This window comes from Myxine glutinosa, chromosome 4, assembly GCF_964187855.1.
Source record: "Myxine glutinosa chromosome 4, kmMyxGlut1.1, whole genome shotgun sequence".
Taxonomy (NCBI): domain Eukaryota; kingdom Metazoa; phylum Chordata; class Myxini; order Myxiniformes; family Myxinidae; genus Myxine; species Myxine glutinosa.
Genome location: NC_136264.1, coordinates 24,938,409 through 24,953,185, shown reverse-complemented (window position 1 = coordinate 24,953,185; position 14,777 = coordinate 24,938,409). Strand labels below are relative to the sequence as shown.

The 14,777-nt window shown below is 44.0% G+C and overlaps 1 protein-coding gene across 5 annotated transcripts in view; it reads right to left on the bottom strand.

Annotated features, from left to right (window-relative positions):
- LOC137424501 (uncharacterized) overlaps window positions 1–14,777 on the bottom strand; it is a 62,085-nt gene that overhangs the window by 25,553 nt on the left and 21,755 nt on the right. For 4 of the 5 annotated variants that reach the window (XM_068112007.2, XM_068112005.2, XM_068112004.2 and 1 more), the window contains 2 exons: window positions 12,403–12,556; window positions 7,255–7,551 (listed from right to left, as the gene is read on the bottom strand). In XM_068112007.2, coding sequence (XP_067968108.2) covers window positions 7,255–7,551; window positions 12,403–12,438 — 333 coding nt within the window. In that variant the 5' untranslated portion in view covers window positions 12,439–12,556. The remainder of the gene's footprint in view (window positions 1–7,254; window positions 7,552–12,402; window positions 12,557–14,777) is intronic. The other variant, XM_068112008.2, reaches the window with a different exon arrangement.

Genomic DNA, 14,777 nt, shown 5'->3' with positions numbered 1-14,777 from the left:
CCTCTGAGAACCGTGAGAGGTCAAATCCAAAATGGCCGCCAGTCCACCGAGTCTAATGTTCAACGCGCTTAATTTTGGAACCAAATAGTTTTGAAAAACATTATAGGTGTCATTTCCAACTAAATTGGGGATGCCCAGAGGTGAATGATGCTTTCAATGAACTCCTAGGCATGCCAAGTGAGGTCAGTGAAGGCTCAATGTTACTGCTAGAGCGATTTGTGGTGTTGATGTACGATAGAACCAGTGAGAGCACGGAAGTGAATGATGCCAGGAAACAGGTCTTCACACAGAAGTGTAGAACTCTAGAAAACATTCCTCCAACCCAGGCAACACTCAAGCAGCACATCAAGCGCACTTGCTACCAGGCCAACTGTTGTAACCAGGCATTGGTCATGGATCCAGAGATGCCAGACCCACCTGACTGGGGCTGGACAAAGGAGACAACTGGGTGGCAGCCTCTTTGGACCACTCTTCCTGAAGCATCAAAATCGTGCCATGAATTGATCGACTGTGGCTACAAGAAAGGGTGCACTGGACGCTGCAAGTGTGCCAAAGCTGCATTCAAGTGCGCTGCACTGTGCTTCTGTTCTGGAGACTGTTAGATTTAGATCATTACCAATTTTCATCATTGCACTTGATTTAATGTAAGCTTTGGTGGACATACTTGGTTAAATACAGTTATTTTTTCAGAGGTTATTGCATCATTCCTTGCAGTGTAAACACTTTTTTTTCATCATTTCTGGTCTTTGGGTGTTCTGTACCTATCCCTGTACCTGAAAAAATAAAGTTTCAAAAGTTCAAATGAACTTTTTCCAATAGCAGTTCCAACTGCAGTATCATAAAAATAGATATTTAACGTAATTTGACCTTGACCGTGACCTAAATAAATGTCCTTGAGTTCTGGCGATCTCAAAAGTATCACCAAATGAATGGGCATCCCCAATTTAGTTGGAAGTGACACCTACAAGCGCGTTTGAACATTAGACCCGGTGGACTGGCGGCCATTTTGGATTTGACCTCTCACGGTCCTCAGAGGTCAAATCTGACTTCCCTCCACATCTGAAAATAAACCTTATGGTATATACTAACTATGCTAGAAATTTCATGCTTTTCTCAAAAAATGCACAATTTGTTAAAATATGAGAACTTATCCGCTGTACTATGTAGCAATAATAACAAATTTGACTTCACTGTTCCAATACTTACATGTATGTGTGTGCATGCCAGTTGTTGTTGTTGACTGCTATCTCCACACGTGGTTGAGTTTTAGGAGATGGATCGGACACCTACAAGGGCTCAAGGTATCCACCTCCATTGTATGTGTGTGTGTGTGTGTGTGTGTGTGTGTGTGTGTGTGTGTGTGTGTGTGTGTGTGTGTGTGTGTGTGTGTGTGTGTGTGTGTGTATATAATAGGGAAAAAAATCCTAATCCCATCCCTCCTTTAAGGCTCATGTTATCCTCCTTTATAAACTCATGATTTCCCCGATGGCTAATAATCCTGTGCCCCAGTTTCTTCCAATATGGACTTGTTGGTAATGACCCACCCTAAATCCCTTCGTTTCTTTTCACCAGCAATACTTTCCTTGGTTGTATAATAATCTATCAGGCCTGTAAAGTATTTGTTCAAAGTACAATGGAGTATTCTCTCTTGTGGGTCAGTATACTTATATGCCACTGCCACCTCATGCTACTGTAAACCTTGGAGGCCAAATGTATTCCTTACCTATGAAGAGATTGTCACAGATGCGCCACTGCTTTCTCATTGTTCACTGTTAAATTTTTTTTTTTTTGTATAAAGAATCGAGGCTCGTGTAAGAGCTAACACATTGCACATGAAAACATGCACAGACACATGAAACATACAATGAAGGGGGTGGGAGACAAGAGGGGGAGAGAGAGGGAAGCACCCAAGCACAACAACAGTAGAGCTGGGATGTCGGTATATCTGTGGAAGGGGGAGGGCTGGGGGAGGTGGGAGAGGGGGGGGGGGGAGGAGGGAAGGGCTTAGGGAGAGAGGGGGGGGGAGGAAGGGGGAGGAGAAGTACACGGCATAAAGCAAATTCACACGACTAGGAACTTCAGGAAAGAAGTCGGAGATTGAAAGAGGCGGACTTGGGGTGTTTTAACGGAGGTAGAAAAGATCAAGGTTTTTGATGGGGGAAGATAAGAGATGGTGGTGAACAGCTGTTTTAAAGACCTGGAGGGGGGAGAGAGATTGAAGAGAGTGAGCGAGTTTGTTCCAGAGGCGGGAGAAAAGCGGAATGAAAGAGTGAAGGTGAGCAGAGAGTCTTGATTTTGGCAATTTCACCAGAAGAGGGTTCCTGGCAGATCTTGTGCATCCTGCAGGAATATTTGGGGGACAGAGCCCAAAGAGAGCTGAGGGAGCAAGGCCGGAGAGGAGTCGGTCAAAGACAGTAAGACCACCAACCTGCCTGTGGTGAGAGAGTGAAAGGCCCTCAGAATCAGCTTCATCGCGGAGATTCCAATGATTCTGAAAGCAATGGTTTCAACCGCGTGAAGCCGGGCTAGGTGTGAGGCAGGAGCACCGGCCCAGAGCGGGGAACAGTATTCCATCGAGCTGCGGATGAAAACCTTGTATTTGGTGAGGAGCTCAGAAGTGCCAATGAAGGACTTCGCACGATGGAGGATGCCCAGTCGGCGACTGGCTTTGAAGGCCAGCTTGGAAATGTGGTTTTCCCAGGAAATATCATGGCAGATAGTGAGGCCCAAAAGCTTGAGTGACAGAACTTCTTCAAGCGGATTGTTCAGAAAGTAGATGGGAGGGTTGTCCAATGTCCAGGCGGTCTTTTCGGAGAGACATCGTAAGAGTGTGAGATTGTCAGGATTGAAAGACATGTTCCATTTGTTTGACGTCTGATTTTGTCCAGGTCTGCAGAGAGTGAGGAGGCTGCAGACTGCCGATCTGAGGGATGAGGAATGTCGCGGCAGTGAGTGGAGTCATCAGCAAAGAGGTAGAGAGGATTTACCAGAGAGTCAGAGAGATCATTGAAGAAGACCAGAAAAAGCACAGGGCCCAGAACACTGCCTTGGGGAACTCCAGCTAGAACAGGAAGGGGAGATGAGAGACTGTTTAGTTGTATTTCACTTTTACTGTCACTCTTTCAGTCTTGTCCCCCTCCTCTGCCCCATCACCACTTTCAGCCATCTACCAATCCCCATCTTTACAAGAGTGAACATTGAGAAGTCTCCTTATGATAACCTTTGAAAGTCCAGGATTCTCACTCACTTGCATCCTTTGTCCCTATCTTTTCCAAGCTATACTTGTTCAATCATGATTCTCCCTCCAGTGTCAACGATACAACTCACTGCAGTCTCACATGATCTCCCATTTCCATTCATGTTAATTTTTATTCTAGATAACTCTGCCAACAAGACACAGTGGCATGTAATGGTTGGAGTGTCATCTCTGAGTCTGGGAGGTCGGTGGTTCAAACCACAACTGAGTCATACCAACGACTTTTAAAAAGGAAAATGGTACGTGCTGCTTCCTTGCTCAATGCTCAGCAATTAATAGGATAGACCATGGACAATCAATGCTGGGAAGGTAATGGCAAACCACCCAGTATAACACTTGCCAAGTTACTGCTTCAGCAGAAAAGAAATAGTATTTTTTTTTTACATGGTCTAAGGTTCTTAATGGAACTGATACACACACACACACACACACACACACACACACACACACACACACACACACACACACAGATATATATATATATGAGTATGTGTGTGTGTGTTGGTGTCCAAGTCCTGGTGTTGGCTTAGCGGTTAGGGTGCCGGCTTGGGATCCTAGGATCCTGGGTTCGAATCCCGGTCGATCGCTGAATTAACGCCAGGGGGGTTGACTCAGCCTGTCATCCTTCCGAGGTCGGCAAATTGAGTACCAGCTTGCTGGGATGAATGATCCCGGTTGGAATAGGTACACCGTATCCCTGCGCATCGTAAGAGCATGACCAAGGGTTGGCGTCAGGAAAGGCATCCGGCCATAAAACATTGCCTCAAACAGGGAACCATGATTGTCATGGGGGCCCGCAAGGCCAACCCCCGCTCTAGTGGGGAAAATGGCCTTAAAACGATCATTCATTCATTCTATTGCGTATATATATATATATATATATATATATATATATATATATATATATATATATATATATATATATATATATATATATATGTATATATACACACACACACTGATGAGACAAACATTTAACACAGCCACTGAGCTTGGGGTGGTGCTGTCACTGTCATCACTTTCCATGATACTCTTGGTACCAGCGACGTCATAACAATGGCGCCGCTTTTCTCACCGCAATCAGCGGGGAATTTCCTCCTCCCAGTTGATGCCAACCGATGGAGATTGGCAGTCCTCTGTCCTTTTAAATGCTATAAATGGTTAAACACCTCTTGCCACACCCTGTCTTTTCTTACAGGCCATGTTTGTTTGTCTGTCAAATGCATGCTTGTTCTATTCCAGCCCTTTGTATCAGTCAAAACTCCCCAATACTCTTGTTTTACTCCTCTACGAGCTTCGACTTGAATAATAAGAAACGATTTCTCACACTGTGTTTCAGAGAATAAACAAGTGTCCAGCTTGGCAACACAACAAATAAATATATGAAGCGAGATAGCACAAATTTACCATGAAAGTACATGGGACAGAGTAACAACAACAAAAAAGAACTAGCGCAGCACTCGGTAGAGAGCAAACTTCCGCCAGGCTGAACAGTTTATGTTTTGTATCCCATTGATAGGCCGAATCTGGATTCGAACCTGAACCAAAATCTAATGGGCTTGTTCTGGTCACCTACCCAACTCATCCACCAAGTTTTGGCATAATCCGTTGTCTTTCTGTCATAATCACTTTTACATTGTCTTTTTAACTTGTGTCTTCTTCAGTGAGACAAAACTGGTTGATGTTGATACAAGACTAGAATTGCAAAACGTATAAAATTCAACATGTGGCCTGAGTATTTGCAAAATCAGCCAAGAAAAGCCACATATGGAACCGAAAATTAAAGACACAAGCTTAAACATCACCGTAAACAACTAATGTTGAGTTTTGAGTCTGTGGCCTGGATGGTGACCGAAGTTGAAAGTTTGGGTTAGGGTTATGGTTAGGGTTCGGGTTCGGGTTAGTGTGCATAAGTTGTTAGGGTTAGGGTTAGGGTGCGTAAGTTCATCATAAATTGAAGAAAGACTGCAAGAGCATACAATGTGCTAAATGAAGTGATGCAGACATGTGTCTTGGCTTTAGAAGAAATGGGCGAAGTTGAAGCTAAATGTGATCCGTATGATTGTACGTGAAAGTTTCAACAGAACGTCTAAATTCGGTGTTCCAGTGGATGATTTGTTTTTCTTGGCAATGAAACATCCTCGTATGGAATGTGAAAAGAAGAATAACAAAAAAGGAGACAAAGGTCAAGCATATCTTTTTCATCCTTCCTCTATCCATGATCGTGAGGTGTGGAAACTCTTTCCACATTGCTCCTTTCGGAAGGGGTTCATGTATTGCAATTGATGAAATCTGCCATGGGAAGGATGGAGAAGCTGACATTGTGGGCTTAACCCCCATCATGGTCCTCTTTTGCTTTGAGGAAGGGTTAACACTCAAAATGGCAGCTTCTCTTCTCTTCCCACGGCGGTAAGCATACCTCGATCAACGTGCTGTTGCTTTCGTCTGTTGTTCCACCTGTCCACCTGACGCAGATCGACACTAGCTCGGCTTTCATCAGCAAGACTAGTTCTTCATTGTGGTTCATGGAACTTCTTTGTGCCGATTTCCCCTGCGTAGATCATTCGCACTGCGTGAACTTGATCACATTTGACTTCGTCCTTGAAAGTGAGTGGTTGGTTCACTCATTTTTCCAATGACATATGCAACAAACAACAACAACAACATGCATTTTAAGGCCATTTTGCCTGCTAGAGCGGGGGTTAGCCTTGCGGTCCCCATGACAATATTCTCCATATTTCCCTATTTTCTGCATCTCTCCTTGTTAACCCCCTTGCCCGCATTTCTTCTTCCAGCATCTTCAGCCAAGTCATTCTCGGTCTTCCCCGTCCTCTACTTCCTTCTACATTCATTTCCATCACTCTTCTCAACCAGTCACTTTCATCCTTCCTCAACACATGACCAAACCATCTCAACCTGTTCCTCTTCACAGCATCAATCACAGGCTCTATTCCCATCATCTGCCAATGACATATGCAGTGGCTGTTAAATGCATTTGTCTATGGTGGATTTCATTTTTCCCTTCCACATTTTTCTCTGACTTTCCTTACATTTTGATTTCGTCCTCCCTTATTATCCTTTCCTTTGTTTACGTTTCTTTGCCAATTAAGCCAGTTGTATTTTCCTAATATTCCCATCATATTATTTAGTCTCAATAGCAATATGTTTGGGATTTTTATATATTTGCTTTTGGGTATTCACCAGGTAGGGCTGCCAAGATGGCCTAGAGGTGTGCACACTGGCCTACAAGCTGTCTAGCCTTACTTTGAATCTCAGCCCAGGTATAAACTGTCATCTCGGTGTTCCACAGGCAGGAAGATTCATCAATGTGTGTGCCATCCCTCAGATGACGTTAAACTGGACATCCTATCTGCCGCCATTAGTTGGTGGACCTTTGTGAAGATTAGGCGAGCTATATTAGTTAAATGTAAATGTCACATACCCAAGGAAGTTATATGCAGGAGGAGGCCATTAGCTTGTGCTGTGGCTGCTGAATGTCAAGCAAGGAAGCAGCAATCACCATTTGTTTAAAGTCTTTGGTAGGACTCAGTCAGGGCCACGTTCGAAAGGCCGACCACCGATACTCAGAGGGCTGTAGCCATTATGTCATCGGGTCTGGTTGAATTTTTAAACAAGCTAAGTGGGTGAGAGGACATTTTATAGTCCACTTATTTCCCACCAGATGGCACATGATCTAACTTGTGTGTACACACTTGAGGCAAAAAAGAATGGTGATGTCATACTGGGTGACAGCAGTAACATGTAAATGCATTGCGCGTGAATGGTCCATTGCCGCTCAAACATTTCAGGTTACAAAATTGGTTGTAAAAACTTATGAGTTGCACCAAAACATGAGGATATGTCAAATATCGCAAACACTTTTATGCTAACTTATGGGATGTCCCAACGAAAATGTATATTCATTTTTGTGCAAGCAAAAGGAAAAGTAAGTTTTGCATTGAACACCAAAGTATGGGGAGGAAAAAGGGAGAGGAAACCTTTTCTGTCTCGGCATGCCTTGAAATGATCTCTTCTGCTCTCTTTGCAAACATCTCGGTGGAATACTCGCCCAGCCTCAATAACCTTACAGCATTCCTCTCTCCTGTCATGCTGTTCTCCATATCCCAGCTGCCCGATGCCCCTGAACCTTCCGTCCATTCTGTCTCGACTTCTTGCTCCATCATGTCGAAACCACAAAGGCCTCGGCCTGCACAAGCGAGACGGGTGTAGTGATCGGCAGAACCACCCAAGTGACCAAAGAACGAGTGGAAACCATTACTTGTGGGTAGGCAGTGCTGCGGTGTGAAGGGAGAGATGGGAACAATAGGTTAAAATGAAAAGGCCTGTTCACCAATTTCACACTTGTACAGTCGTGGCCAAAAATATTGGCACCCTTGCACTTTTTAAAAATAATGCATCATTTCTTCCAGAACATTGTTGAAATTAAAAACATATTTTGGTATCCACATGTGTGTTTCTTTCCTTTGCAGTGGAACAAAACAAAAAAAGCTGAAAAAATTACTAAATCTTTGCTTATTCCACACAAAAATCCTAAAATGGCCTGGACAATATTATTGGCCTTTTAGAAGTTGTTAGAAATAATTAGATTTCAAGCAGGTGATTCTCCTTTACTTTGGAATTGAACTCACCTGTTGTGAGTTGCAGGTGCCTTCAATATAAAAATCACTCATTCAACCAGTTTGAATACAGAAAAGGAGTCATTCTGCTGTTTTGTGTCACTGTGTACCGCAATGACTATGGAGAAAAGAAAGAAAACCAGAGAATTGTCTGAGGAGGTCAGACACAAGATTGCAGCCAAGCATGTACAATCTCAAGGCTACAAGTTCATCTCCAGAGATCTTGATGTTCCTGTGTCCACCGTCCGCAATGTTATCAGGAAATTTAGGCCCATGGCACTGTAGCCAACCTCCCTGGACGTGGCCGCAAGAAGTAACTTGATCGAAGATTCCAGAGAAGGATTGTTCGAATGGTGAGAAAGCATCTCAATCAACTGTCAAACAGATTCAAGCTGACCTTCAGACACCAGGTACGACAGTTTCGCCTAACACCATCTGTCGCCAACTCAATGAAAGGGGGTTATATGGTAGGAGACCCAGGAGGACCCCACTGCCGAGAAAGCCCAACTGGAGTTTGCCACAACACACCTGAACACGCCAAAATCCTTCTGGGAGAATGTCTTGTGGACAGATGAGACCAAATTAGAGCTTTTTGGTGAAGCACATCATCTCTATGTTTATAGAAAACAAAATGAAGCCTTCAAAGAAAAGAACACCTTCCCTACAGTCAAACATGGAGGAGGTTCAGTGATGTTTTGGGGTTGCTGTGCTGCCTCTGGCACTGGGTGCCTTGAATGTGTGCATGGCATCATAAAATCAGGAGATTACCAAGGCATTTTGGAGTGCAATGTTCAACCCAGTGTCAGAAAGCTTGGTCTCCGTCGAAGGTCATGGGTCTTGCAGCAGGACAATCTGAGGGACGGCACACACATTGATGAATTACCATGCCTGTGAAACACTGGATGACAGTTTATAGCTGGGTCAGGATTCAAACCCAAGCGAGACACCTTCGAGGCGGTTGTGCATACGTCCAGGCCATCCTGCCAGCCCATGGTTTCGGCTGCCCAAGGTTGACTCATTCATTCCTCGAACAATGCTTCATTCCTGTTGTATGCCTTGAGGCTATTGCTCGATGCTAGACTTTCATGTTTTGCATGACATGATTCAGACAATAGACAACACCGACCAGTCGAAAAGGATGCTGCAATCTCATGCAGTAAACGCATGAATAAAACTGTGTAAAGTAAAATCGATATACAATGCCTTCAGAATGCAACAAATAATATACAATGCCTTCATTTTCTTCAAACTGCCAAAATCAAGACTCTCTGCTCACCTTCACTCTTTCATTCGTCTTTTTTCCTGCCTCTGGAACAAACTCCCTCACTCTCTTCAATCCCACTCCTCCCTCTAAGTCTTCAAAACAGCTGTTCACCATCATCTCTTATCCCCCCATCCCCCCATCCCCCCATCCCCCCATCCCCATCCCCTCCATCCCCCCATCCAAAACCTTGATATTTTCCACCTCCGTTAATACACCCCAAATCCACATTTTTTAAATTCCGTTTTCTTTCCTGAAAATCCGAGTAGTGCCCATTTGTTTTTTTTATACTGTGTACCCCTCCCCAGACCTCTCTCTCTTCCACAGATCTCCCGATATCCCTGTTCTCTACTGTTGTTGTGTTGTGTGTACAGTTCCTTCAGAAAGTATGCACACCCCTTGACGTTTTTCACACTTTGTTGTGCCTGAATTTAAAATAAATTAAATTGAGATTTTTTTTTTTTGTGGCTGATTTTCACATCATAACCCCATAATGTCAAAGTGGAATTTTTTTGGAATATAAGTTTTTTACAAATCAATTAAAAATGAAAAGCTGAAATGTCTCGAGTCACTAAGTATTGTGACTCGATACTTTGTCACTAAGTCCCCTTTGCTATGACACTCCAAATTGAGCTCAGGTGCATCCAATTTCCTTTGATCCTCCTTGACATGTCTCTACACCTTGATTCCACCTGTGGCTAATTCAATTGAATGGGCATGATTTGGGAAGAAAAACACCTTTCTATATAAGGCCCCACAGTTGACAGTGGGGCCTTATATAGAAAGGCTCCTGTCAGAGCAGAAACTCGACGATGATGTCCAAGGAACTGTCCGTAGAACTCGGAGATAGAATTGTGAGGAGGTATAGATCTGGGGAAGGGTATAAAACAATTTATAGAGTGTTGAATGTTCCCAAGAGCACAGTGACCTCCATCATTAGGAAATAGAAATAATATGGAACTACCCACACTCAGGAAGGTGACCATGAACCCAATGACCGCTCTGACAGAACTACAGAATTCCTTGGCTGAGATGGGAGAACCTGCCGAAGCACAACAGTCTCTGCAGCACTTCACAAATCTAGGCTTTATGGATGAGTGGCTAGACGGAAGACGGAAGCCACTCCTGAGAAAAAGGGCACATGACAGCATGCCTGTAGTTTGCAAAAATGCAGATGAAATATTCTGAGAGCATGAGGCAAAAGAGTGTGTGGTCTGTTGAAACAAACATTTTACTCTTTGACGTGAATGCAAATCGCTACGTTTGGCGGAAACTGAGCACAGCTCATCACCCATCGAACACCACCTTACTGTGAAGCATGGTGGTGACAGCATCATGCTATGGGGGTGTTTTTCAGTGGCAGGAACTGGGAGACTTGACAGGATAGAGACAACAATTAATGGAGCCAAATACAGGCAAATCCATGAGGAGCAGCTGCTTCAGAGTGAAAAGGACCTTAGACTGTGGTGAAGATTTACATTCTAACAGGACAATGACCCCAAGCACACAGCCAGGAATGGTTTCAGAACAAGAACGTAAAAGTCTTTGAGTGGCCCAGCGAAAGCCCAGACTTGAATCCCATTGAGAATCTGTGAAAAGACTTGAAGATTGCTGTTCACCGACACTCCCCATCCAACTTGACAGAGCTTGAGAAAATTTGCAAGGAAGAATGGGAGAAACTCCCCAAATCCAGATGTGAAAAGCTGAAACAGACAAACCCAAGAAGAATCGAAGCTGAAATCGATGCGAAAGGAGCTTCTATGAAGTATTGATTCGGGGTTGAATACTGATGTAAATTAGGTATTTCTGTATTTCATTTCTAACTAATATGTAAAAAAAAATCCTCTTTGACATTATGGGGTATTTTGTGTAGATCAGTGACAAAAACATCTCAATTTAATCCATTTTAAATTTAGGCTGTAACAGAACAAAATGTGAAAAGGATGAAGGGTTGTTGTTATGGATTCGTCACTTCCGTCTTTGTGGTTTTCATCCACTGGAAGTATTTTTAGTTCCATGTACTATTATTGTTATAGTTTGAGTGAAATGGAGGTAACTGTCTTCATAAGTAAAAATTAGTGTTTTAAAAGAAAAACGAAATGGATCGGGAGAAACCAGAAGAGGAGGAAGAAGAAGCGGCTCAAGTGAGATCGGGAGAGAAAGGCCGATCTGCTTGGAGGTGTCGTGCGGACGCTGGCGAACGTTGGTCACGAGCGAATATTGGTTTCCCCAGGAAAGGGGTGCCTCTGACAGTGTAGTTATCGCTGTGGCAGATAAACCTGCGTGACGGGTTTTGCGGTTGTTTCTGAAAGTGAATCATCGCGGGAGAGCCGGTACGCCTCCATTACGGGCCCGTCCGCCATTTCACCTCGCGCCAGCCATTACACCTCGCCCCAGCCGTTAGCCTGGTTCGCGTGTGTGTCATGGATTTCGATTGGGAATTCGCTGTTTTCCGCTTGGGAGCCGCTGCTCGTTCATATCAGCGTCCTTGTCTGGTGAACTGAAGGTGTGAATTCCCAGTTGCCTTTTGGGTGAACTTTTGCCTGACCGACGTCGGCCCGACACCCACGCAGCGGCTCTTCGGCAGCGTCGACTGTCAGCCGTCCTGGGTTCTGGTCTCAATACGATCTTTTTCTCGTGATCACCGGAGCGTGGATCGACTTTGGCCTCGTGCCGTGACAGTGACTTTGGGGGCGTTACATTTCGCTCATGTGGGGCACCGTGAGTTATCGAGTTAAGAAACTGGTGGTACCATCATAGGAATGATATGGTATTTTGTTGTGCAATTGAAGTTATATTGTACTTGTGCAAGTTGTTATTATTGTGCGATATTAATACAATACTTGGTTTTTTGTAACAACTGATTGGTGTGGTTTCACCATTGGTCATTGGCACTCATAATAGCACATCTTTCTGCCGTGACTCCTTTCGGGGCTCGGAGGTACACCGTGACCGGGGTTTGGGGAGGAGCACGTAACAGTGTGAATACTTTCTGAAGGTACTGTATCAACTAAAAATTGACAAAATAAACAAGTCAAATAAAGCACTCAATAGAACCTAATGCAGTACCAAAGGCGAGAGTATGCATTTTCCCATTAAGGCTTTTATGAGCCAACGTATATGTTTTAAATGTTTGGGGGCACCATTTTGATTAGAGGTACAATTTAAGATCATTTCAATATTACTTATTCTCCTGTCCACCACGTTCTTTTTTCTTTGGAGGAAACATTCTTGCTTGTTGTGTTTACCGAGTGTGAATATCCGAGATGCCACTTCCCAACCATGTGGCAGCTGTATCCATGAGTAGCAAGGAGTTTGGGCAGTGTGACACCATCCGTGGGCAAGCAGGTGGGTTGCTGCAGTCGGATCACCGAATGCTGCAAGCCCGTGTGTATCTCATACCTACGGACACATATTGAGATAAAATGTTTTGGCAAATCACATATCCACTCACTTACCAGTTAATTTATGTAAGCTCTGGTTTGGCAGACTTATCCTATTGAAAAAATATATGGCAGTGTATTATGTACTTAATCAGGATATTTATGTCTGTAGCACAGGAGCTGTGGGTAAGCGTCATATATGGCGGCACGGCTATCCTACTGATGTAGTGCCACTCATTAATCAGGGCAGCCATTTATAATTTGGCCAGAATGCTGGAACAGAATGATCTACTCTTTTTAAATTTGGTTACCATTTGGCTAGGGTGTTGGGTAACCTCCCACACCCCACAATCCAATCCTCGTCTTGTGGGTTACTGTCTCCCCTCCTCCTCTATTCTTTTATTTGTTCATTCCCATCCTTTGGATATTCAATACCCACAAACAAATGCTTACAGAGGTGATAGCTTGCTGAATGTGCCCTTTTTTATCACAAGGTCCTGCCCGAAAAGCACCAGGACGACAGCTTATATACGGGTAAGGGAATCATACCTAAATATATGAGCTCAAAGGCGAGTACGCTATGTCTGAACCATCCTGACACCAAATCGTAATATTTAAAAATAGGGGTAATACCCCTGCTAGAATAAAGCAGTCCCCACCACACTGACGAAAGTTATTTTAAACAGTATCGCGGTATTTTAACCCAACTTCAATTGTTGATGGAAGACAGCGCAGCATGTACAATCATACTAACGTAATCATTAGACTTTAAACAAACAAACAAAAAAAAATACCTATTTTTGGGAAAACCCTAACCCCGTCGACCTCCCCAGACCCCAATTTTTCCAATGCGTTGAACAAACATTGGTACGTCACGGGTGATGAAGGTTGTGGTGAAGTTTCATTGAAATTGTGTGTGTAGTTTCAGAGAAAAGAGCAAATACCTATTTTGGGGGGCAACCCCCTTACACACCCCTGTAGACCCCTTTAGGGCCCGATTTTTTAAATGCTGTGAACAAACTTTGGTACAACATAGGATACTAATGTTGTGGTCAGGTTTAATTAGAATTGCATGTGTAGTTTCTGAGAATAAAGGAAATACCTATTTTGGGGGGCAACCCCACCCCCATACACGTCCTTAGGGCCCCGTTTTTTAGTGCCGTGAACAAACGTTGGTACATCATGGGTGGTGAAGGTTGTGGTCAGGTTTAATCAGAATTGCATGTGTAGTTTCTGAGAATAAAGCAAATACATATTCTGGGGGGCAACCACCCCCCCCTCCCCAACCTCAACCCGGTATGCCTCCTCAGACCCCAATTTTTCTCATGCCGTGAACAAACGTTGATACATCACCGGTGATGAAGGTTGTGGTGAAGTTTCATCGAAATTGCGTGTGTAGTTTCTGAAAGAAAGCAAATACTTATTTTGGGGGACAATTCCCCAATAGATGCCCAAAGTGGCTTTTTTAAAAAAAGCTGGGAACAAACAATTGGTACATCAGGGGTGATGAAAGGAATGTTGCAGTCAATTTTCATTGGAATTGTATGTGTAGTTTCTGAGAAGCAAGCAAATACCTATTTGGCGGGCAACCCCCCTGTAGACCCTCAGAGGCCGATTTTTTTTTTTAATACCATGAACAAACGTTGATACATCACGGGTGATGAAGGTCGTGGTCAAGTTTAATCAGAATTGTGTGTGTAGTTTCTAGGAAGAAAGCAAATTCCCATTTTGGAGGGTCAAACCTGGATCAACTTTGACCCCCGGTAGACCCCCTTGGAGCCCGATTTTTTTTTTTATGCCGTGAACAACCTTTAGTCACAACACTCACAACAGTCACAACAGTCACAACACAACCAAGTCTTGTGTCCCAAACCCATCCCTCTCTGTACCCACCGTACCCAGTCGTACCCAGCTGCTCCTGGACTCTGTGTCCTTTCCTCCTGACAAGGTGGAAAAGTTTCTGTCAACCCTCGACTCGGATTCTGCAACTGGACCTGACGGCATCAGCCCACGGGTCCTAAAATCCTGTTCTTCCGCTCTTTCACTCCCTCTCTCTGTTCTCTTCACCCTCTCTTTTGCTCAAGGTCATCTTCCATCTGCTTGGAAATCTGCCAACATCACCGCTTTGCACAAACAAGGGGCAAAAACAGATCCCAGCAACTACAGACCAATCAGCCTTCTCCCAATTATCAGCAAAGTCATGGAATCCATCATTGCTTCAGATATGAAATCTTTCCTCT